At 45.1% G+C, this 25,992-nt stretch overlaps 1 protein-coding gene across 3 annotated transcripts in view; it reads left to right on the forward strand.

The window, feature by feature from the left end:
* The window catches only part of b4galt2 (UDP-Gal:betaGlcNAc beta 1,4- galactosyltransferase, polypeptide 2), a 628,374-nt gene extending 611,250 nt beyond the window's left edge, over positions 1 to 17,124 (forward strand). For all 3 annotated transcript variants that reach the window (XM_070886768.1, XM_070886771.1, XM_070886770.1), the window contains one exon: positions 16,315 to 17,124. In XM_070886768.1, the coding sequence (XP_070742869.1) occupies positions 16,315 to 16,465 (151 nt within the window). In that variant the 3' untranslated portion in view covers positions 16,466 to 17,124. The remainder of the gene's footprint in view (positions 1 to 16,314) is intronic.
* Positions 17,125 to 25,992: the final 8,868 nt, after the last annotated feature.

A 25,992-nucleotide genomic window follows, 5' to 3' on the forward strand; every position in this document is an offset into this window, starting at 1 on the left:
CAGGCAGAGCCCATCAAGGGCCACAGGAACGGCCGTTCACACCTCATCAACCCACAATGCGAGCAATCAACTACAAACTGAGAGAAGCTCAAGAGAGATCAGCCAGACGCAGCTTATTCTTTGGGAACTCTTTGAACAATGGAACAGGTCTGTGCTGGAGGTGTGGGGGTGGGCACTCATCAAGGGGATGTCGATTTCAGCAGGCTGTTTGCAGAAATTGTGAATATACAGGGCATTTGGCCCGCATGTGCAAAAAAACAGCAGCTCGGCTGGTATACGAATCAGATGGGTCGGAAAATGGACCAGAAGATGGTGGGGACAGTACCCGGGACACCGGTGTACAGCGGGTCAACACGATAAATAACCGCTGCTCCTACAACAGGACGCTTCCTATAATGATGAGGGTCCTACTCAACGGGATATCTGTCAACATGGAGCTGGATACGGGAGTGAGTCAATCGCTCATGGGCGCTCAACAATTTGAACAACTGTGGCCACATAAAAGAGACAGACCAAAACTCACAAGGGTCGACACCACACTAAGGACCTACACCAAAGAAATCATACCAGTCCTCGGCAGCACCATGCTCTCTGTCACACACAAAGGGACAGTGAACTGACTTCCCCTGTGGATTGTCCCCGGAGAACCCCCAGCACTGCTGGGGAGAAGCTGGCTGGCAAAACTAAACTGGAAATGGAATGATGTCCATGCCATGTCATTAGAGGAACGGACCTCTTGCTCAACAGTTATGAAGCGATTTGAACATCTTTCAGCCAGATGTGGGCACTTTCAAAGGGGCCAAAGTCAAAATCTACATCACATAGGATGCTAGACCGGTCCATCACAAGGCCAGAGCTGTACCCTATGTGATGAGGGAAAAGATTGAACACGAACTAGACAGGCTTCTGCGGGAAGGAATTTAGCGACTGGGCAAGTCCCATCGTCCCAGTCATGAAGCCTGATGGATTCGTACGAATCTGTGGGGACTACAAATCTACCATAAACAGAGTCTCCCTACAGGACCAGTACCCGCTGCCCAGAGCGGAGGACTTATTTGCCACATTGGCTGGAGGTAAACTTTTCTCAAAATTAGACCTCACATCTGCGTATATGACGCAAGAATTGACCGAGGAATCCAAGCTACTCACCACCATCAACACACATCGAGGCCTTTTCATGTACAATCGATGCCCATTCGGCATCAGGTCAGCAGCTGCCATATTCCAGCGCAACATGGAGAGTCTGCTCAAGTCCATCCCGGGGACGGTTGTATTTCAAGACGACATACTTATCATGGGCAGGGACACCAACTCCCATCTCCGTAATTTGGAGGAAGTACTAAAGCGGTTGGATCGGGTAGGCCTACGAGTCAAGAAATCCAAGTGCCTGTTTCTCGCACCCGAGGTTGAATTTTTGGGCAGAAGGATTGCCGCTGATGGAATCCGCCCAACAGAGTCCAAAACAGAAGCAATTCGCCTGGCACCCAGGCCCGGAATGTCTCAGAACTGCGCGCCTTTCTCGGGCTACTCAGTTACTTTGGGAACTTTATGCAGAACTTAAGTACGCTGCTGGAGCCTCTCCACGTGCTACTCAGGAAGGGGTGCGATTGGTTTTGGGGGGACGCCCAGGAACGCGCCTTCAATAAGGCACGCAACCTTCTGTGTTCCAACAGTGTTTTGACTTTCTTTGACCCAGGTAAAAAGCTAGTTCTCACATGCGATGCGTCAGCATATGGGGTCGGTGCATTTTGCAACATGTCAATAGTGCGGGCAAATTACAACCCATAGCTTATGCCTCCAGGTCACTTTCGCGGGCAGAGCGTGGGTACGGAATGGTAGAGAAGGAGGCGCTTGCGTGCGTGTATGGTGTCAAAAAGACGCACCAATACCTTTTCGGGGCCAAGTTCGCATTCGAAACTGACCACTAACCCCTCATGTCCCTCCTATCCGAGAGCAAGGCAATAAACGCCAATGCCTTGGCGCAAATTCAACGGTGGGCACTCATGCTGGCGTCCTACGACTATACCATAAGGCACAGACCAGGCACAGACAACTGTGCCGACGCGCTCAGCAGGCTACCCCTGGCGACCACGGAAGGGTCTGACGAACAGGACTGTGAGATAGTCATGGCAATTGATGTCTTTGAGTCCACAGGTTCGCCCATGACGGCTCGCCAAATCAGAGCCTGGACGGCCAGCGACCCCACATTATCCTGATGTGTCCTAACCGATGACTGGGCAGAGGCCCGCGATGCCTGCCCCGAGGAATTAAAACCCTTTCACAGGCGCATGCATGAACTATCACTACAAGCAGACTGCCTGATGTGGGGCAGCCGGGTAGTCATGCCTCTGCGAGGCAGAGAGACATTTGTCTGGGAGCTCCACTACGAGTACCCGGGGACCATTCTCATGAAGGCCATAGCCAGATTCCAGGTCTGGTGGCCTGGTATTGACCCGGACTTGGAGCTCTGCGTCCGAAGGTGCACCATTTGTGCCCAACTCAGCAATGGCCCCAGGGAGGCTCCACTGAGCCCCTGGCCCTGGCCTACCAAACTGTGGTCGCGAGTGCACGTAGACTATGCGGGCCCATTCATGGGCAAAATGTTCCTTGTAGTTGTAGATGCATTTTCAAAGTGGATCGAATGCACCATTTTAAACTCAAGCACAACCTCCACCACTGTGGAGAGCCTCGCAACCATGTTTGCAACGCACGGAATCCCTGACATATTGGTCAGTGACAATGGTCCGTGCTTCACCAGCGCAGAATTCCAAGACTTTATAATTGACCACGGCATAAATCACATCAAGACGGCACCATTCAAGCCGGCCTCCAACGGCCAGGCGGAGAGAGCAGTGCAAATCATTAAACAAGGCATGCTTAAAATCCAAAGTCCCACGCTGCAGGGTCGCCTGTCGCGACTGCTGCTGGCATACAGATCTCGTCCGCACTCACTGACTGGGATTCCCCCCACTCAACTGTTGATGAAAAGGACTTTAAAAACAAGGCTCATTAATCCTCCCAGACATGCACAAAATCGTTGAGGCAAAGCGCCGTAAGCTGACTGAGTACCATGACAGAAATTCGAGGGGGAGATGGAATGAGATAGGGGACAAAGTGTTTGTACTAAACTATGGCAGGGGTCCCAAATGGCTTGCAGGGACAGTAACGGGCAAGGAAGGAAACAGGCTACTGGTAGTACAAATGGACAATGGCAAAACCTGCCGGAGGCATGTAGACCAAGTCAAAAGCAGATTTACCAACAACACTGCGGAACCAGAGGCAGACTACAATGTGGAACTCGCACCACACCTGGTGGACAGACAGAGGGAACAACCTGAGGAAAGGGCAATCCCAACAGACAGCCCAGGCAAGTCAACAACAATCACACTAATCGAAACAGACAGCCCAGGCGAGATACCAGCAAGCACACCCAAAGAAAAACAGACACCAAAGCAAACAACTGAACCACAACTCAGAAGCTCCACGCGAGAGCGTAGACCACCTGAGAGACTGAACCTATAAAGACAATAAGACCTTGGGGGAAGGTGATGTCATGTATCTTACATTATTATATATAACTGTATCCTAACATGCTATACATGACTGTAATAAAATATGACCTGTAACCACCAGCATACCTTACCACCAGGGGTGCACTTGCAAGAGACAGGTCTCAGGCAAGTGCAGCATTCCAGAGCTGTGAAATAAAGGTGCAGGTCCATAGTGACCTTGACTTCACTACATACCTCGTGTGAATCTGTAGAGAGGACAGGACTTTACAAGTCCAAATACACCACATCCACTGGTTCTCCCTTATCCACTCTACTCGTTACATCCTCAAAAAACTCTAGAAGATTTGTCAAGCATGATTTCCCTTTCATAAATGCATGCTGACTTGGACCAATCCTGTCACTGCTTTCTAAATGCGCTGCTATTACATCTTTAATAACTGTTTCCAGCATTTTCCCCACCACCGATGTCAGGCTAACTGGTGTATAATTCCCTGTTTTTTCTGTCGCTCCTTTTTTAAAAAGTGGGATTACATTCGCTACCCTCCAATCCATAAGAACTGAACCAGAGTCCATGGAATGTTGGAAAATGACCACCAATGCATCTACTATTTCTAGGGCCACTTCCTTAAGTACTCTGGGATGCAGACTATCAGGCCCTGGGAATTTATCGGCCTTCAGTCCCTTCAATTTCCCTAACACCATTTCCTGACTAATAAGGATTTCCCTCCGTTCCCCCTTCTCGCTAGACCCTCGATCCCCTAGTATTTTCGGGAGGTTATTCGTGTCTTCCTGAGTGAAGACAGAACCAAAGTATTTGTTCAATTGGTCTGCCATTTCCTTGTTCCCCATTATGAATTCACCTGGTTCTAACTCCAAGGGACCTACATTAGTCTTCACTAATCTTTTTCTCTTCACATATCTATAGAAGCTTTTGCAGTCAGTTTTTATGTTCCCTGCAAGCTTACTCTCATACTTTATTTTCCCCCTCCTAATTAAACCCTTAGTCCTCCTCTCCCAGTCCTCAGGTTTGCTGTTTTTTCTGGCCAATTTATTTCACACTTTCCCTAATTTCCCTTGTTAGCCACAGTTGAGCCACCTTCCCTTTTTTATTCTTATGCCATACAGGGATGTACAATTGTTGTAGTTCATCCATGTGATATTTAAATGTCTGCCATTGCCTATCCACCGTCAACCCTTTAAGTATCATTCTCCAGTCTATCCTCGCCAATTCACATCTCATACCATCGAAGTTTCCTTTCTTTTAGTTCAGGACTCTAGTCTCTGAATTAACTGTGTCACTCTCCATCTTAATGAAGAATTCTACCATATTATGGTCACTCTGCCCCAAGGGACCCCAAACGACCAGATTGCTAATTAATCCTCTCTCGCAGGAAGTATGTTCCCAATGTTGGGGAAGTCCAGAACCAGGGGACATAGTCTAAGGATAGGGGGTAAACCATTTAGGAATGAGATGAAGAGAAACTTATTCACTCAGAGAGTTGTTAACCTGTGGAATTCCCTACTGCAGAGAGTTGTTGATGCCAGTTCATTGGATATATTCAAGAGGGAGTTAGATATGGCCCTTACGGCTAAAGGGATCAAGGGATATGGAGAGAAAGCAGGAAAGAGGTACAGAGGTGAATGATCAACCATGATCTTATTGAATGGTGGTGCAGGTTCGAAGGGCCGAATGGCCTACTCCTGCACCTATTTTCTATGTTTCTATGTTACACAAGACCCAGTCTAGGATGGCCTGCTCTCTAGTTGGTTCCTCGTCATATTGATCTAGAAAACCATCCCTTATACACTCCAGGAAATCCTCCTCCACAGTATTGCTACCAGTTTGGTTCGCTCAATCAATATGTAGATTAAAGTCACCCATGATAACTGATGTACCCTTATTGCACGCGTCCCTAATTTCCTGTTTGATGCCATCCCCAACCTCCCTACTACTGTTTGGTGGTCTGTACACAACTCCCACTAATGTTTTCTGCCCTTTGGTGTTTCACAGCTCTACCCATATAGATTCCACATCATCCAAGCTAATGTCCTTCCTTACTGTTGCGTTAATCTCCTCTTTAACCAGTAACGCTACCCCAACTCCTTTTCCTTCCTGTCTGTCCTTCCTGAATATTGAATACCCCTGGATGTTGTGTTCCCAGCCTTGATTACCTTGGAGCTATGTCTCCGTAATCCCAATTACATCATATCCGTTAGCAGCCATCTGCGCAGTCAATTCATCCACCTTATTCATCCACATAAATTACTTTACATAGACTTATACAGAATATACAGCACAGAAAAAGGCCATTTGGCCCAACTAGTCTATGCTAGTATTTATACTCCACACGAGACCCCTCACATTCCATCTACCTTAAAGCCTTTCAGCATATCTTTCGATTCCCTTTTCTCTCATATACTCATCTAGTTTCATTCTGAAAGCATCTAAGCTATTTGCCTCAACCACTTCCTGTGGTAGCGAATTCCACATTCTAACCACTCTCTGAGTAAAGAAATTTCTCCTGATATCCCTATTGGATTTATCAGTGACTGTCTTGTATTTATGATTCCTGGTTTTGGATTCTCATTCAAGTGGAAACATTCTCATCACATTGAGCCTCTCCAAACCATTCATAATTTTAATCACCTTATCTAAGTCTTACAAAAGCAAAATACTGCGGATGCTGGAATCTGGAATAAAAACAGCAAATGCTGGAAATCTCAGCGGGTCAGGCAGCATCTGTGGAAAGAAAAACAGATTAACGTTTCAGGTCGATGACCCTTCATCAGACATCCCCTGTCGCTGCTCTCTCTGAGCTGCTCACAAATCACAGAAAGTTAACATGCAGGTTCAACAAGCAATCAGGAAATCAAATGGTTTTTAGCCTTTATTACAAAAAGAATAGACGGGTACTGCAAATATGTTGGGCCTTGCTGAGACCACACCTGGAGTATTGTATACAGTTTTGATCTCCTTACTGAAGAAGGGATATACTTGCCTTAGAGGGAGTGTAACAAACATTCACCAAACTGATTCCTGGGATGGGGGGATTGTTCTATGAAATGAGATTGAGGAGACTAGGCCTATATTCCCTAGAATTTAGAAGAATGAGAGGTGATCTCATTGAAACATCTAAAATTCTTCCAGGGCTTGACAGGGTAAATGCTGGGAGGATATTTCCCCTGGCTGGGGAGTCTAGAACTAGGGGTCACAATTTCAGAATAAGGGGTCGGCCATTTAGGACTGAGATAAGGAGAAATTTCTTCATTCAGAGGGTGGTGAATCTTTGGAATTCTCTACCCCAGAGGGCTGGGAATACTCAGTTGAGTATATTGAAGACAGAGATTAGATTTTTGGATATTAAGGGAATCAAGGGATATAGGGACAGGAAGGTGAAATTGAGATCGAAGATCACCCATGATCTCATTGAATGGCGGAGCAGGCTCGAAGGGCCTACTCCTGCTCCTGATTCTTATGTTCATATGTAATATCATTCATCGAGGTTGCAGTATAGACATGTATTTATCAGGTGACTGTCGCACTTTACAGGAGAATTGGCATCACACCAAAGTAGCAGCGAGATAGGACCATCCAGTTTTATGGGGTTACTGGCTTTCCCAAGGTCCAAACTACAATCGATGGTGCCAACGTTGCTTTGTAAACTCCTTTAGTAAATCCCCTGAACTAGCTCAACAGAAAGAATTTCCACTCCCTCAATGTACAGATTCTGTGTGATAACATACAAAGATCCTGCATGTCAATTCCGAATATGCTGCAATTTGTCACGATGCATTCATTCATCCTTTGAAATTTGACCCTCCCTCACTTCTTCAAGGAAGAAAATCATGACAATGGATGGCCTGTGGGTGACAAAGCCTACCCATTGATCCCATAGATAATGACACCACCGAGAGTAGCCCAAACAGCAACATAGGAGCACTACAATGAGGCACAGGTTTCTACAAGATTGGTAATCAATAAGGCAGATCAGTGTGGACTCTGCAATATGCTGCAGGTTGTGCATTAAGCATAGTTGTAGCCTGCTGTGCCACCTTTGGCATACAGAAGGGGCTGAATTTTGACATTGTGGGTAAGATGCCCTAGCTTCATTGGAGGCAGAACAATATGAAGGAGAGCATCGCAATGATTTGCACTCAGAGGGCTCCTCACTGACTTTGCAAGGGGCATCGAGCACATCTCATCACTGAAGTAGTCTCCTCTGTATAACACGGTCTACCTTTGACACCAGAGCCGTACCTCCTTCTCACCACCGTTTAAAAAAAAAACATATCCCTCTATCCACTATGTTTCCTGGAATATGACAACACAATCAGCCCTCTTTACCCTTACAGAACCATGCCAATAATTGGCACCTGATTGAATAAGTCAGCATCAGATATGTGCACCTTTCCTGGTATGTGTCTAAACTCCCTGAATAACAACGCATAACCTCAGTGCATAATCTATTTTATTACAATAAAGTCCAAAGTGAGCACAAGCCAACGTACTCTTTCCTAACACCGTGTTTCCCCTGCGTAGCTGCATCTGCTTTACTTTCACTTCTACATCACCTCTACAAAAAGATAATGGGACAGACATGGCCTTCCTCTCAAGACAGCTTGCTCCTGGCAGGGAGTTGTTGCTGGCTGTATCTCTGGAGGTTGCTGCTGGGCAGCCTGTTTTCACCTCTCGTGTCCTACTGGAGAGGCATGACATGTACTGCTATCATAAAAGATGGTAGTATCAGGCAGGTGGACTCCAGCCATCACCATTCCACTGGGCCCTGGATCTATATCCCCACTTGATCGGCAGGATGGCTGGTCCAAAAGTCAGATCCTGCAAGCCCACTGCGGTCGCCATGGTCTGGAAGTTGGTATGCAGGATGCTGTCTATTCTCTCTCCAATGGCATGAGCTCCATGGGCTTCTCCTTGTAGGATATGAGGTGTTTTAAGGTTGAGTGGCCTGTCTTTCGTGAACATTACACACATTTTCTCCTGCTACAAGATTGAGTGAATTAGGGGACAGCTAGCAGTTGAGTATGTGCCAAATGGCATAGGAAAGCTGAAGTTAGAGACGTGGAGGTATCAGAATATTAAAATGATGGAAGGGACTTTAGTGTTGTGGCTGCAATTAATTGATGTTAGGGGAGATGGGTAGCCATAGTGTTAGATCACAATTCAGTGCCCCATTTAACCGGAATGCATTGGAAAGGATTAGCTACAGCTGTTACTTTAAGAGGGTGATGAGTGCGCAGGATGGGCAAGGAAATACAAGAGCAGCTGATGTGTTACCTTGCCTGACCTAGACAGGTCATCGAACTACTTATATCACTGGTCTGCAGTCCTGGGGGTAAGTTGACACTCAGTGCAAATCCCACCTCCCTTCACGTGGTACAAGTCATATTTTTGGCACATTTGCTGACACACGCACCCAGCAATCTGTATCTCCTGATTTCAGTCAGACTTGCCGGGCAGACTCTCTGAAATTGTGACAGTTTCTCTGCTTGAGTGTGTGCCCTTGTGTATTGTTTGGATGGGTGTGCCAGCTGCTCCTGTCGTCGACAAAAGTGGCAAGATTCACGAGACCGGCAGTTAAACTAGCTAACAGTCAAGCAAGTGAGCCAGCACTGTTCCTTACTTCAACAAAAAGTATAATACTGCAGATGCAACAAAACAGAAAAATACTGAAGACACTGAACAGGTCAAGCAGCATCTAATGAGAAAATACAAATCAGTTAGTTCTGAGGAAGGGTGTATACCCGAAATGTCGACTGATTTGCTATCTCTGGATAGATGCTGCCTGACCTGCTGAGTGTCTCCAGCGAGTTCTGTTTCTATAACTGTTTCTGATGTAACCAGCAGCTCCTCCATACTGCTAATGCAGTCTTCAGCCAGAAGCTTTCTAACGACGGTACTCTAATTTCCATGTGCCCCAGCAGATTGCACTTGTTTTACTCGGGATTTACTGCTCATGTCCAGTGGATATGCAGAGGAACTGACCCAGGAAACTCTTGTGTAAATGTCTCTCCACACCATTGATGTAAAAGTGGTGCAACTCACCTCATGGAAATTCTCCCCACAGTGGGGCAACATCATCAGCCATAGGGATTTCCCCAGAGCACATTGGTTTCTCATTGTAGATTGAGTGAAGAACATTTATTTTTGGTGTGCAGGATGTATTTGCTAAAATCAACTGTGGCCAGTGCTGAGCAATAGGCATCCATTCCAGGGATGCCGAATTTAACGGCAAGGCTCCCTTAAAAAAATGTTTTACTTTATTTCCCACCCGGAAGGATGGCTGGCTGCTGGGCGGAAAAGCCTGTGGTACAAGACAGCAGCCGAGGACTGTTGAAGACGGTCCCTGGCAATCGAGACGATTTGGAGTTGGTTGGGGGGGGTCGGAGGGGCTCGGAGCATTGCGGAGAGATTGCAGGGGCGGGGGTGGGTGTTGGCAGAAGGGGAGGTGGAGGCAGATTGCTGCAAGTTTGATTGAGGAGCCGGGGGAAGCACTCCTGCTCCCCCTGGCACACAATCAGTGCTGGAAAACACTTGCTTGCTGGGCCTGCCTAGTGCCTGCCTGTCTGTCTCTCTTTAGCTGCTGGTTTTCCCGAGCCCCGGGACACCCACGCTGGAGGCATTAAATCCAAATCGCTGACAAAACCTGACACACGGAGCCTCATTTAATTATTATAATTACCAACCCACCTCTCAGAAACGAGTTACTCGGCCAACCCCAAAATCCACCCCGGTCAAACTGAAAGTAGGTGCATTCGTGGCAGGTTGGGTTCGGGTTTCAATTTTTAACAATTGAATCCCCCTCCCGCTCCATCCCGACACTGTCCTGCCCATCCTGGGAGGTGAAGGGGGTTAAAATTACCCCCAACGTATTTCAGCTCTACTCATTAAATCTGTGCAGATGAGCGTGTGTGATGTCTGTCGGCTTTAAATGCAACTATTTAAATAAAGAAAAAACATCAGAACTGCAAAACATTCTCATCTCCCAGGCAGAAAACAATGCTGCGAAGGTGGCAGAAATATATTTTTCAGCTACGACTCAACAGCATCATCTACTGTTATATTTTGGTAATGAGTCAGACTGTGGTTCAGCTCTCCCTGGATCCGCCAAAAGATTCACTGGTATTAATGAAAGCCTGTTAAGTGGAAGGAAGAACTTGTTTCTTACAATCGTGAATGGTCACTGGAAGTCATGAAATTCCTATTTAAAACAAAAATTAGGTGGAAAAGTGAATATTTGTACCAATTTCTTCTCTGTATCAATCTTCAATGGATAAAGAGATATTTTGTTCACTGGGCTGGTCCTACTAACTCAGTTACCACCTTCACCTGCTCTGGCAGGATATCCTGAATGTTGCAATGAGTCATGGTATTACAGTCAGTGGGGCAGGTTATCCTGAATGTTGCAGTGAGTCATGGTATTTCAGTCAGTGGGTAGCTGTGAAATCACTACCAGTTTCTGTTTATATTTTCTTCCCTGATTTGGATATGCACAATTCTGCTGCCATATCGACTTGAATAAGGGCTGGGAATTCCTGTTACCCTCAATAGCCATTGATTTGCAAGGCTAACATTAAAAACTCAACTTGTGTATGAGATCAGTGTGCCTATCCCAAATCTCTCCACTTGCTAGCTCCATCTCATCAACGTGATCCTCTTGTGGCTCTTCGTTGTTGAATCAGAAGTTGGAGAAAAAGTGTAAGGGGAAAGGGGAAAAAGAAGAAACAGGAATGTGGGTTTTAACGAGCAATGGCTGATGAGGGCAGAGTGACTAGAGATGGAAATAGACATCATTAAAATTTTAGGAGGTCCAGGAAAGTGGAAGAGAAGGAACCAGCGGATATGATAGTACAATTTTAGGTGTCATACAGGCCACAATACGATGCAAATCTTTAGGTTGTATTTACTTGTTATTCATGATTTTGATGAGAGAGAGAGAAAAAAAACAAGGTCAATGGGCTATCATCATTGTACCATGAGAGGAAGCTGCTGGTGGAGCAGCTTCCCAAAGCATCATTAATTTGCCCAGAGTCTTAATGATCAGATGGTCATGTTTTGACCATGTCGTCCTGCTCTATTAGCCCCCTCAAGCAGCGATGGAGGAGAGAGAGAAGTTAAAGTAGAGAGCCGAGGGACAATAGAGGAGCTGAGAAAAATTGGTTGAAAAACTGAGGAGTTTTGAAGAAGATAGAATAAGGTTCAAGAAAGTGATTATAATAATGAGACAAAGGAAAGAAAAATAATTGAATGAGCATGTAAAAAGAAAACTAGTAACCACCCCAGGATAGTGGAACATCTTTGAAGATTTTGGATGAGTGCAGGAGAGTTGATGATGATACTATCCCGTGACTTGCATGACAATTGTAGTGATTAACGTTCTCAGCTGACGACACTATCCCTATACCAGAAATGTGATTCCCATAAGTGACAATTTAGCTCAGTTGGTTGTATTCTTGCCTCTGAATCAGATGTTTGTGGATTGAAATCCTAACCAAAAACTGAGCACATATTATACACCCACTCCGGAGCACTACTAAGCCAATGCTGCATTTGGATATGACAAACCAAGGCCCTGTCCCGTGGTTCAGTTGCTTTTAATGCAATGTTGGCACTGTTGAAAGAAGACAAAGAAGTTCTCTTGGCATCCTGGCTAACATTCCTCCTTTGACCAACACCACCATATAACAAATAAACTGATCATTCCCTCATTGCTGTTTCTGGGATCTTGCTGTGTGCAGAATGGCTGCTATGTTTGCTTCTACTTTTTTCACCCTTTTATCTATGCCAATGAATAATTTGTTATTCTATCGTATGTTTCATATCTCACACACTTCCATCACATCTAGAACTACCTCATGACTCATACACGCCAGCCATTCTGCCCTTCTTGCTTATTGTACTTGGCTCTAATCAGTATAAAGCATCCTGGACCTATCTCTCTCTGCTCATAACCATTGCAAATCCACCAGTTGAGCTGCTAATTGCAATTTTGTTAACTTTTGCAACCTTTGACCCTGACCTTTTTTTGTGAGTTCATCTTTCCGATATAGTAGCTAATGCTTTATTGGGGAAAAGTAAGTTTTACAATTTAGAAAAATTTGAATCTTTAGTTTTCCTTAACAAGAAATAATGAATTCAATCGTCGGCCTTTGGCATCCATAGGATTCTATCCCTATTTGCCATTGAAGAACGTTACCAAGGCCCAGACAATGAAGTCACTTTCTTGTGCTTGGAAGTGTTACCCCGCCTGCACAACACACACCGCTGCAGATGGTAGCATCGCTGTGTGGTGGAGGGGGTTCCTAGTATGTAGAATGTGACAGATACATAGAAAGTACTATCTGTGTCATGAGGTACCCCCATAGGCCTACCCCAGGCAATACACGAGTAGCGAACCTTCACTTGGAGCACTGTCACTGATAACCAATCTCAGCCATTGCTTTCCTGTTCCCCAACCATCCTTTGTATGGTTCTGCCATCTGCTACTTGCCACACAGAAAAGTGAATGAAATGTGCAGAAACCACCAGATATTCATCTACAAAAGGTTTGGCCCCATCTTAAACATGTAATAATTGGGTCAGTGGCACTAGTGTAGAATCAAGTATGTGATAAGTCAGTGCTTTTGTAGTTGGAAACCAAGGATTATAGTGAGGTAGGTAAAGCTGCTGCTCACTAAAATATCCAGGGAGCAAAATTCCCCAGCGCCCTGATTGGGGGCAGTAACTGATTCAGGGTTGGATTCCTGCGCCCGGCACGGAAGTTCCACCTTCCACGAAATTACGGTTACCGCCCCCCCCCCCCGCAGGAAGTGGAGCGCAATCTCGTGCACAATATGTTGGGCCGTGGTCTGGGGCGGATTGGTCGCGATACATGGCTGCTCCGTATAGTGCTGATGCCTTTTAACACCCCTCCCTTTCAATTAAAGGGGAGGGCCGCTGCGCTCTCTGCCGGGCCTCTGATGGCCTCCACTGAGCCACCAGCGTGGTGTGGTGCCGAGGCCCCAGCCCGGCATCTAAAACAGCGCCCCGGGCTGCACGATGGTGGCTCTGACCACACATCAGAGGAAGAAGTCGGGCTGACCAGTTAGTTAGCGAAACCGGCAAGATGGTGGCACAGGGCACTCCCGACCTCTCCTTTAATTTCCACCCTGCGAGCGAATGGCAGCCCGGGTCGCGACAGCCTCATGGGGCATTGGCCAATGTCCGGCAAGGGGCGGAAAGGGGTCGCCGTGCACAACGATGACGTCATCGGCAGTTGCATGGCAGCCTGGGACGCTACCATGACAGTGTCTCCGCTAACTCCCGCGTAATTTCGCAGGAGCTGGTAGCGTTCCCCCCCCCCCCCCCCACTTCCCGGGCGAAAATGCCCTGTTAGCACCCCCAAAGGAGCTAACGAACATCGCTTAACAGGGCAATTCCGACTCCCTGGTCTCTAATGCCCAGCTCTGTTCTTAGAATACATTGGTCAGATGCAACCTCTCCTAATAAAGGTACATCCCACCCTGGTAAATGGGCTAGTTAACCAGGATCAGGTGAATCTATCAGTGAAAACAGTGGCTTAGAAGCATCAGAAAATTTACCCCTCCTCTTACTACCCATTTATTATTTATATGCCTATAGAAGCCTTTTGGATTCCCTTTTATGTTAGCTAACAATCTGTTCTCATACTCTCTCTTTGCCCCTCTTTTTTCCTTTTTCACTTCCCCTCTGAGCTTTCTATTAGGGAAACAAAGGGGGAATAATGGATTGTGTTCAACCATTATTGCACAAGACTTTATCTTAAGATTGTTTTTCTTTTGACTAAAGTCTGTCATTAATCATGGTGAAAAGGGTTCCTCTGATATACTCCCAATGACTGCCACATTTGGTGCTGCCCAGTAAACCCATTCTTAGGATCTAGAGGAGGAATATGCTGAGTTAGTTTCTGACTGAACAGGCTGTAGTAAGAACCCAACTGCATGAAGATTGGAAACGCAGATGCATTACGCAGACTAACCTTAATTAAACTATTCACTGGGAGGAAATGAACCCCCCACTGCGTTGCCTAGCTAATTGTAAGGCTGTAGGTGTAGATAGTATTCATGCCAAATTCCTAAAAGCGGGGAGTGGGGGCACGGGCAATATCAATGGTCTTGGAAAACAGTGCCAGGACGCAACAGCTCAGTTTTCAGTTGTCCTTCAGAGGCTGGTGAATAGGATTTCACTTGTGGCTCATATGCTTTCGATGTTCCAGAAAGCACTTATGGTTCTATTTACATGCAGAGGGAATCCCAGTGAAAACCAAAACTACTGAGGAATTTCATGATATCACTGGCTATGGAAATGTTTTTTCAGGTTGCTCTTGAGTGCAAACAAAAAAAGGAAGAGTGTAGATTTTGCTCTTGTGATGAAATTAGAAGGGATTGTTGCTTTATACAGATTGAGGTTGGTAATAATGATTGGGGAAGTCAACTTGTATTGCTTTTATTAATTTTTGTAAGGCTTTCAAGCCAGCTCTGATGATTGAGCTGTAAGCTATGGGAATAATAGCAGCAAAATACTGCAGATGCTGGAATCAGAAACAAAAACAGAAAATGCTGGAAACACTCAGCAGGCCAGGCAGCATCCGTGGAGAGAGAAACAGTTAACATTTCAGGTCTGAGACCCTTTGTCAGAACTGGAAAAGTTAGTCTAACTGTTTCAAGCTATGGGAATATATGGCTAAATCTTGGATTTTATCCGGGATGCATATTCCAACACCTGGATCGGTGTACGGGCAAATGAGAGACTTACTGTACCTATTTCTCGCAGAAGAAAGTGAGGTAAGATTGTCCACAGCCACTCACCCTATTCGATGCCTTGATCAACTTAAATAGGTGCAAAATCACTGGCTGTGGGAACGCCATTTCCTGACATGCTCTAACAATCTGTGTGAAGTCATTTCTCGTCACTCACTTGGTAACAAATTTAAATTGCTAAGTCCTTATCAATTCCCCAGCAAGAAGAAATAATCTTTCCCTACTCATCTGATATAAACCTCTGTTAAAAATCCTCTTAATCTTCGCTGCTGCACTTACAGTATCTCAGTTTCTCCAGCCTCACCTCATAACTACAGTTTTTCACCCCTGATGTCGTCCTGGTGAATCTATGCTGCTTGCTCTGTATGGTGTTGCTGTCCTTTTTTTAATGGGACTAAAACTGCACACAGTACCCTTACCTGTTGCATCTGTTTCTTCACCGCGGGTACAGGCGATCAGCCGGCACACTCTGCCAGTTGGTCGTCAAAATGTCGGTGGGAAAAAATGACCCAATCCTCGCCAAATGCACATTCCAGCAAGGGTCACTGCTTGCCTACTTGTAATTCCCCTACTGATGCACAGGCTCAAATCGGCTGGAACATAGGGCCTTCTTGCCTTAGTTCATTTAACAAAGTTATTTTGAACAATGATTGACAGATAATTTACTGCCAACTGTTTTTTTTTCTTAAGTGGTTTACTCGTATCTCGTCTGGGATTCTAAAGAATATTAATGACAATATACAAACTAGGTGATTCTCAGGGAGGCACTAGTCATTTTAAATATAGGTGGATTTTCCCTCACTGTAATGTTCCAACACACACTGGTCAAGCTTTTGAAAGACATCAGGATCAGAAGTTGGTTCTTAAGAGATGAGACATTGTAATTTGAAAGTTTGATAATATGTCGGAAAGCCACAGTGAGAGAAAACGCATCCATATTTAAATTATTAAAGGGAATTGTTTGACATACCTAATTGTCTTGATTACATAAATAATCTTTCTCTTTCAGGTTTACGAAAATCCAGAACACTAAGATTACCATGAAGCGAGATGGGATTAACACCTTGAAATACAAACTGGTGAATGTAGCCAAGTACCCGATGTACACAAACATCACAGTGGACATTGGCACACCGCCACCTCGGGCTTCAAGAGGATAGCAGTTCAAACTGTTCTCACGCATAGACAGCTCTCTTGTTTCTCTTTGCCTCACAATGGACAGCCTTTCTGCCTGTCTTTCTCTGTCTTTCTCTTTCTGTCTCTCCAAAGAATTGTGGTGACTAAAATGTAAAAAGAAAACTAACAAAGCATGTGGAAGTGAGAGGAAAGGAAAAAATCCTCTTGCTCTATAAAATTGCTAAAATACTGCCTTCTGGAATTGAGAGATGTAAACCAGACAAGACCAGGATGCACTGATCTGGGAGGATTTATTCTTTTTAAGCTCTTTTTTTGTGTGAAATCAAGTGGAAAATGCAGTTCTATACAATCTCTTTAGTACTCTTAACAAAACTCTTGGCCTATTTGAAGATGGCTTCCTCTAACAAAACAAACTTACTCTCTTTGGATCTGGCTCACAGGAGGATCATTGCCGCAGAATCTTGGGCCAGATTCTTTTTGTTGCTGGCATGACCTTACATTACAAGAAGATGTGCCTGCAAGGTCATTATGGGTCACAGCTATTTTAACTCTTTGAGCGCTGAATATTCTTTGCAGCTTTCAGAATCATTGTATGCTCAAGTTTTCTACCATATAACATAAGGGAGTTTCTTGTAAATTTCTAATATTGAATGTTATAAAGTTATTTTAAAAAATGAAACCATTAAAGGAAAACAAAAGAAGAAAAAAATGTCTGGATTTACAGAATTTTCTGAATAAATAGAAAGAAATTAATGTCTTGTAATTTAATTTTTTCACAGTCCTCTATTGGTTACAGCCCTCAGCAGCTGAGTGACTTTTGCTGTCAAACCTGGTAACATACGACCAGTCTTTGTGGATTTACAAAACATAATTTGCATTTAAACAGCACCTTTCACAACCTCAGGATGTCCCAAAGTGTTTTACAACTAATGAAGTACTTTTTTGATGTGTAGTCACTGTTGTTATGTAGGAAACCATCACAGGCAATTTGCACATGTCATGGTCTCAAAAATAGCAATAACCACATTTTAGTGATGTTGGTTGAGGGTAAATATTGACCAAAACACCAGGAGAATTCCCCTTCTCTTCTTTGAATAGTGTCCTGGGATCTTCTACATCCACCCGAGAGGGCAGACTTCCAATAGTGCAGAACTAAGTGTCAGCCTGGAGTGGGACTTGAACCCATAACCTTCTGACTTAGAGGCGAGAGTGCTACCACTGAGCCACAGCTGACACTTATTTTTATTACTTAATTTAAGGGCTACATTAAGACCATTGAAAATATAGGGGTAAGTTTTCATAATTAGTGATTTGGGGGACAGCATTTCATGTGCCAGGAACATGTATCAGAAATGCTGCTTCTGCCAGCTGCAAAAGTCTTATGTGAAATAAATTTGGATAATATCAGTAAGACTTGTGTTGGAGGTGAGTCCACAGTGGAATTTGATACTGAGCTGCCAATCTTAATCAGAAGTTGCACAGAAATAGCTGACACAAGAAACAGAAATGTCACACTGGTTGTGGTAAAACTATGCTGTGACTGCAGAGCGGAAGATTTGAACTTATTCTTGCTGTGCACTCAAACTTTGGAAGTTGAGTGTTCATTCTCCAGCTGCATTTCTTTCTCTGGTTGTATGCAACCATTTCCTTTGCAAGGGGAAAACAGTGATACAGAAATCTGAAAGGCAATCACACTTCACCCAGGTGCTTACAGCCATCCCATGATCCATTAGAAATTCCAGCTCATTGATCCATGTGATTGGTGTTGAATATGGTTTCCACTGATGACAACCAAGGATCCTTAGTGGAGGGAGCGATACCAGTAAAAAATCAAACATAACAGAACATAGTCCAGATCTATAGTTATATTTATAATTTTTTTTTACTCCATTAAAACTATATTTTTAAATTTATTATTCAAAATTTCAAGCAATTACTCAAAAGGAAATTCCTCAGTTAAGTGTTTAAAACTGCATTCTGCAGTGTGTGGAGAATTGCAGCTCACTCATTGCTTCTTCAGTCAGAAATGCATTCTACCAAGAAGTACTTCATTCTGGCCAGTTCCAGAACTAACAGTGGCCCTTGGGTGAACTGAGAGCTGGTGGGTCAGAGGGGTGACTGTCCTCTTTATTTTTTTTGTCCCAATCACCGTGGTCTCACGAAAACCTCTTTCCAATGGCATGCCGGAGATTGTGAACTTGGCATGCAGGCAAATCAGACACCAAAAGACTCAATTTATTTTATGTGAGCAATAACAGCAAAGCACAAGTTAGTTACAATAATGTCATCTTACCCAGAATGTAATGCCGCCTCCCAGTGAAAAACTGGCAGTGCTTTAAGCAGAACATCTCCACAACACAGTAAGATATGGTTTGAAAATTTGTGGAGGATTATAATTGTAACTAAAGAAACAAATTTGAAATTCTGAGGTAGCAAGTTCATTTGGCGGCATCCCAAATGGCTGCCAATCTGGCTTCTGAAGCTGTACTTTGGATGGGGAAGAAAAAAGGATTTGAACTGAAGTATTTAAAAAGCAGTTTTCACTGCATTTTTCCAGGTTCATATGAAGAGGGTGATCAATGATTGCATAAATGAACAATGTCTTGCAAAGCAGGTCCACCGAGAAGCGCTTCAGTAAATGTGACTATACATAATGACATAATTAAATAAAAGCAAGTTATTATTTAAATGGAGAAAGATTGCAAAGTGCCGCAGTACAGCGGGACCTGAGGGTACTTGTGCATGAAACACAAAAGGATAGTATGCAGGTACAGCAAGTGATCAGGAAGGCCAATGGTATCTTGGCCTTTAGTGCAAAGGCGATGGAGTATAAAAGCAGGGAAGTCTTGCTACAGCTATACAAGGTATTGGTGAGGCCACACCTGGAATACTGCGTGCAGTTTTGGTTTCCATATTTACGAAAGGATATACTTGCTTTGGAGGCAATTCAGAGAAGGTTCACTAGGTTGATCCCGGGGATGAGGGGGTTGACTTATGAGGAAAGGTTGAGTAGGTTGGGCCTCTATTCATTGGAATTCAGAAGAATGAGAGGTGATCTTATCAAAAAGTATAAGATTATGAGGGGGCTTGACAAGGTGGATGCAGAGAGGATGTTTCCACTGATGGGGGAGACTAGAACTAGAGGGCATGATCTTAGAATAAGGGGCTGCCCATTTAAAACTGAGATGAGGAGGAATTTCTTCTCTCAAGGTTGTAAATCTGTGGAATTCGCTGCCTCAAAGAGCTGTGAAAGCTGGGACATTAAATAAATTTAAGACAGAAATAGAGAGTTTCTTAAACGATAAGGGGTTATGGGGAGCCGGCAGGTAAGTGGAACGGAGTCCATTATCAGATCAGCCATGATCTTATTGAATGGCGGAGCAAGCTCGAGGGGCCATATGGCCTACTCCTGTTCCTACTTCTTATGTTCTTATAATTATACACCAGGACTTAGTTGCCATTGAATTTCAAAATGGCTAACCTTTTTGGATCAGTATTCAGAAAAGAAAGAGCTGCCAGTTCCTGCAGATGTGATATAGTCGTGATTTGCACGTGAAGTAAGTGAAAATGGGATTATTCTTTGTTTGATTTGATCCTGGTACTGGCAAAACCTAGGAAAATATTCCACTCTCCACAGTTCACATCCCATAAATTGACGAGCAGTAATTTCACCAAGAAAAGGTTACTCAACCATAAAAATTGAATTTTATAAAAATCCATAGGTGAGCGTGACGGATTGAGTGGTGTGCCTTATACAAACAGTGACCGTGGCATTATATGATGCCACGTGAACCTGTCAGTAAAGTGATGCTGCCATCGCCTTGAAGGGGAGCCGAGAGAATTTTGAGGAAAAAGATCTGGTGCCAGGCAATTTTCAGCATTTCAGATGAACGTTGCAGATACAGCTAACGCAATGGCTCTCAGTAGGTCCCAGCGATCAATGTAGTTACAAATCAACATGCTGAATAATCAAAAGTAGAGAATTGAAGAATTGATATTGTTGAATTTGACATGGGATGATTAAAGAATGAATATCCTCTCTTGTTCTCCAACTGTGCACTTAATTGTATTTTAGCTGACAGTACACTAACCATTCTCTTGTATGACAGTGTTTGCTGAAAATTGGTGTAAAATGCATTCGTTGAGTTTATTGTTTTGAATCATCTGAATTCCCTTGAAAGTTGAAAATTGTGATTCAAGATATTCTATACCAATATTTGCAGACTGTACTCGCCACGTAAAGGTGGTAAGTAGTAATTCATTCAAGAAGTTACTAGTATGTCTCAGTGTCAATTATTGAACATGTCGCTCGTATCTCCTACTATATGAATATTTATTTCTTACCGTCAACTCTTGCCCATGTCCAGGAAGTACTAGGTAAAAGCAAGCATTTCATTCACATTTGGTGCTGTGCTTCATTAGCATTCCTGTATATGTGGAGTACAAACTGCATTAAAGTGAACAGTTCACTGACCTCTAGTGCTTTGAGTTATGAATAGCCACCGTAACATGTAAAACTGAACAGTTTTATATCTTGCTTTTTGGCTTGTTTGTTTCATTGTCAGCTGCTATACACCTATGATGTAAATAGAGTAAATTTTATACACAATATAGCAGAGGAGCTGATTTTAAGAGTGGAACAAGCTGTCTTAATGCTGTAGGAGCAAATGCTCATTTGTTTAACATTTCTGATAGATACAGCAGTCTTACAAGAGGCTACAGCTCCTTTACGAACCATGTACGGCACCTATGTGTATGATTAGACCTAATCTTTTCTTAAAAACTCCATAAATTCTGTAACATTTTCTGGTTTCAGCTTATTTCACTTCCCAAGCTGATGAATTCCATCATCAGCCAGACACTTTGGAGAGCACAGCAGAAATGAAAATGTTAGAATATTATCCTCTCATTATGGACAAAATAAAGAAAAAAAACAGAAGCAATGGGAGATAGAAAGGAAGACAGTACAGTGAATGCATCCACCAGTAATATGCTCCTTTAAATTACATAGAAATGAAATATATTAGAAATATCTGGTGTAAATAAGTTCCCTTTGTCTCAACTCTCTGTCTCACACCTCCCAACCAATTACCAACCCAAGTCAAAAGGTTACTGTTATATATGTAAAGTTGTATTTACTCTATAGAGCCACAAGAGGACTCATCCCCTGGAGTCCCAAGGGATCCCATAATCCCTTGGGAGCACAGGTATTTAAGGAGGCTTCACAGGTTGGAAAGGCACTCTGGAGACCTGCAATAAAAGACTATGGTCACACTTTACTTTGAGCTCACAGTGTTCAGTTTGACTCTTTCTCCATACACAACAACTGGCGATGAGATACAGATAGCGAACCCAAAGATGCAGAGAACAGTGGGCATCCTGGAGAAATTCTCAGAGGGAGATGATTGGGAAACTTTTGTGCAGCGACTCGACCAATACTTCGTGACCAATGAGCTAGATGGGGAAGAGAGCGCTGCGAAACGAAGGGCGATTCTCCTCACCGTCTGTGGGGCACCAACATATGGCCTCATGAAGAATCTGCTCACTCCAGCAAAACCCACAGAGAAATCATACGACGATTTGTGCACGCTAGTCCGAGAGCATTTGAAGCCGAAGGAAAGCATTCTGATGGCGAGGTATCGGTTCTACACCTACAAATGGTCTGAAGGCCACAAAGTGGCGAGTTATGTCACTGAGCTAAGACGCCTTGCAGGACATTGTGAATTTGAAGGACATTTGGAGCACATGCTCAGAGACTTTTTCATACTTGGCATTGACCACGAAACCATACTTCGCAAACTTTTCACTGTAGAAACCCTACCTTGAGTAAGGCCATAGCGATAGCCTAGGCGTTCATTGCCACCAGTGACAATACGAAGCAAATCTCTCAGCACACAAGTGCTGCTACAAGTACTGTGAACAAAGTGCTGTTGTTTTCGAATCGTAATGTACAGGGCAGGTCACACATACCTGCAGCTACATGTCCGCAGATGTCTCAGAGTCCACCATCAAGGGTGATAAATGCAAGGCCATTAACACCTTGTTGGCGCTGCGGGGTGATCATCGTTTCCATTCATGCTGGTTCAAAGAGTACTTTTGCAAGGGCTGTGGAACAATGTGACACCTCCAATGAGTGTGCAGGTGAGCTGCAAAGCCTGTTCAACCTGCAAACCACCACATTGCAGAGGAGGACAGATCCTCCTTACTATACAGTATAAATGCACACGAGGCCCATGCTTGAGAGAAGGTCAGTCTGTGACCTGTCCTTTATTCCTTAGCACTCAAGTGCAGGAAGTGGGTGGAGCTTCCCCTTTTATATCTGAAGGTCCAGGTTAGGAGTGTCACCCACAAGTTCACCACCTAGTGGTCATTGTTCTCACAGTGTACAACTTAGGTCAGATTGTACATGTGTTACATTGCTGGTTGAATACATGACATCACCTCCCCCCCCCAAAGTCTTATTGGGATCACAGGTTGAGTCTCTCTGGTGGTTTACGCTCTCTTGTAGAGCGCCTGAGTTGGGGCTCCGGTTGTTGGGCGCTGGCCTGAGTGTCTGCTGTTTGCGGTGCCTCAGGCCTATCCGGACTGCCCACAGTGACTGGGCTCTCCTCTCTTTGGTCCCTGTGTTCGGTCACCTGTGGAGGAGTGAACTCTATATTGTGTTCTTCCTCTGCTTCTTCTATGGGGTTGCTGAACCTCCTTTTTGTTTGATCCACATGTTTGCGGCAAATTTGTCCATTGGTAAGTTTAACTACCAGAATCCTATTTCCCTCTTTGGCAATCACAGTGCCTGCGAGCCATTTGGGCCCTGCAGCGTAGTTGAGGACAAAAACAGGGTCATTTACATCAATACATCGCGCCCTCGCTTCCTGCCATGGTAGTCATATTGTGACTGGCGCCTGCTCTCGACAATTTCTTTCATGGTGGGGTGTATAAGGGATAACCGGGTTTTGAGCGTCCTTTTCATTAGCAGCTCTGCGGATGGAACCCCTGTGAGCAAGTGTGGTCGGGATCTGTAGGCTAACAGGAAGTGTGATAAGCGGCTTTGTAGGGAACCTCCTTGGATTCTGAGCATCCCCTGTTTGATTATCTGCACTGCTCGTTCTGCCTGGCCGTTTGAGGCCGGCTTGAACGGTGCCGTTCTGACATGGTTAATTCCATTGCTTGTCATGAAGTCCTGGAATTCAGTGCTTGTGAAGCACGGGCCATTGTCGCTGACCAAGATGTCTGGTAGACCGTGGGCGGCGAACATTGCCCGAAGACTTTCTACCGTGGCAGAGGATGTACTTGAATTTAAAATGTCACACGCGATCCATTTGGAGTAGGCGTCTACTACAACCAAAAACATTTTTCCCATGAAAGGACCTGCGTAGTCCACATGGATGCGTGACCAAGGCTTGGCGGGCCATGGCCAGGGGCTCAGGGGGGCTTCCCTGGGTGCATTGCCCAGCTGAGCACACGTGTTGCACCTGCGAACACAAAGTTCCAGATCTGCGTCTATCCCTGGCCACCAAACGTGTGACCTGGCAATTGCCTTCATTATGACAATGCCCGGGTGCTCATTGTGGAGTTCTCTGATGAACACCTCTCTGCCCATCTGAGGCACGACTACGTGGTTTCCCCCAGTAGGCAATCGGCCTGAATCGAGAGTTCATCCCTGCACCTGTGAAATGGTTTAAATTCCTCAGGGCATGCCCTGTATGTGGCTGTCCAGTCCCCATTCAGGACACATTTCTTGACTAGAGACAATAGCAGGTCTCTATTTGTCCAGACTTTAATCTGACGGGCTGTCACGAGTGAGCCTTCGCTTCCGAAAGCTTCAACAGCCATGACCATCTCAGCAGCATGCTCGGTAACCCTCTCAATGGAGGCTAGTGGGAGCCTGCTGAGTGCATCGGCGCAGTTTTCGGTGCCCAGTCTGTGCCGAATTGTGTAGTCATAGGCGGCTAACGTGGGTGCCCAACTCGGTATGCGAGCTGATGCGTTTGCATTTATGGCCTTGTTGTCAGCCAAAAGGGAAGTTGGGGGTTTGTGATCTGTCTCCAGCTCAAATTTCCTGCCAAACAGGCACTGGTGTATTTTCTTTACACATGCGAGCGCCTCATTTTCTACCATCCCGTAGCCCATTTCTGCCTGGGGCAGACTCCTGGAGGCATAAGCTATCGGCTGTAACTGATCCTTGGCATTGACATGCTGCAACACACACCCGACCCCATAGGACGACGCATCGCACGTTAACACAAGTTTCTTACATGGGTCATATAACGTTAACAGATTGTTGGAACATAACAAATTGTGTGCTCTATTAAAAGCCCTTTCCTGGCTGTCCCCCCAGACCCATTCGCGACCTTTGCGTAGGAGCACGTGTAGCAGCTCTAGCAGCGTGCTCAATTTGGGAAGAAAGTTACACAAAATAGTTCAGGAGCCCCAGGAACGAACGCAGCTCCGTCGTGTTATGGGGTCTGGGTGCTCTCTGGATCACTTCCGTCTTGGACGCAGAAGGGCTGATCCCGTCTGCTGCTACCCTCATCCCCAGGAATTCTACCTCTGGAGCTAGGAAGACGCACTTTGCCTTTTTCAGTCGCAGCCCTACCCGGTCCAGTCTGCCTGGCACCTCCTCCAGATTGTGGAGGTGTTCTTCAGTATCGTAACCCGTGATGAGGATGTCGTCCTGAAAAACCACCGTCCCTGGAATCGACTTGAGGAGGCTTTCCATATTTCGTTGGAAGATCGCGGCGGCCGAGCAAATCCCGAACGGACATCTGTTGTACTCGAACAACCCCTTGTGTGTCGTGATGGTGGTCAGCTTCTTCGACTCACTCGCCAGCTCCTGGGTCATGTAAGCTGAAGTCAGGTCCAATTCTGGAAAAAGTTTGCCACCGGATAGCGTCGCAAATAGGTCCTCTGCTCTCGGTAGCGGGTACTGGTCTTGGAGTGACACCCTATTGATGGTGGCCTTGTCATCACCACATATCCTGACTGACCCATCCGCCTTAACCGGCACAATCGGGCTCGCCCAGTCACTGAATTCGACTGGCGAGATGATGCCTACCCTCAGCAGGTGGTCCAATTTGCCTTCTATCTTTTACCGCATCACATACGGCACCGCCCTTACCTTGTGGTGTACTGGCCTGGCATCCAGGTTTATATGAATCACTACCTTGGCCCCCATGAAAGTGCCAATGCCAGGTTGAATTAATGAGTCAAATTTGTCCAGGATCTGTGAGCATGATACTCGCTCCACAGAGGAAATTGCATTGACATCGCCCCATTTACAGTTCATGACAGCAAGCCAACTCCTCCCCAGTAGTGTGGGACCGTCCCCCGGGACAACCCAGAGTGGCAACCTGTTCTCCGAATCTTTGTGGGTCACGACTACCGTGGCGCTGCCTAGCACCGGAATGATCTCCTTTGTATATGTCCATAGCTGTGCGTCAATCGGTGATAATTTTGGCCTCCTGGCCTTGGACGCCCACAACTTTTCGAACTGTTTGATACCCATCAGGGACTGGCTGGCCCCCGTGTCTAGCTCCATTGATACTGGGATGCC

The sequence above is a fragment of the Pristiophorus japonicus genome, chromosome 8, assembly GCF_044704955.1.
Source record: "Pristiophorus japonicus isolate sPriJap1 chromosome 8, sPriJap1.hap1, whole genome shotgun sequence".
NCBI lineage: Eukaryota > Metazoa > Chordata > Chondrichthyes > Pristiophoridae > Pristiophorus > Pristiophorus japonicus.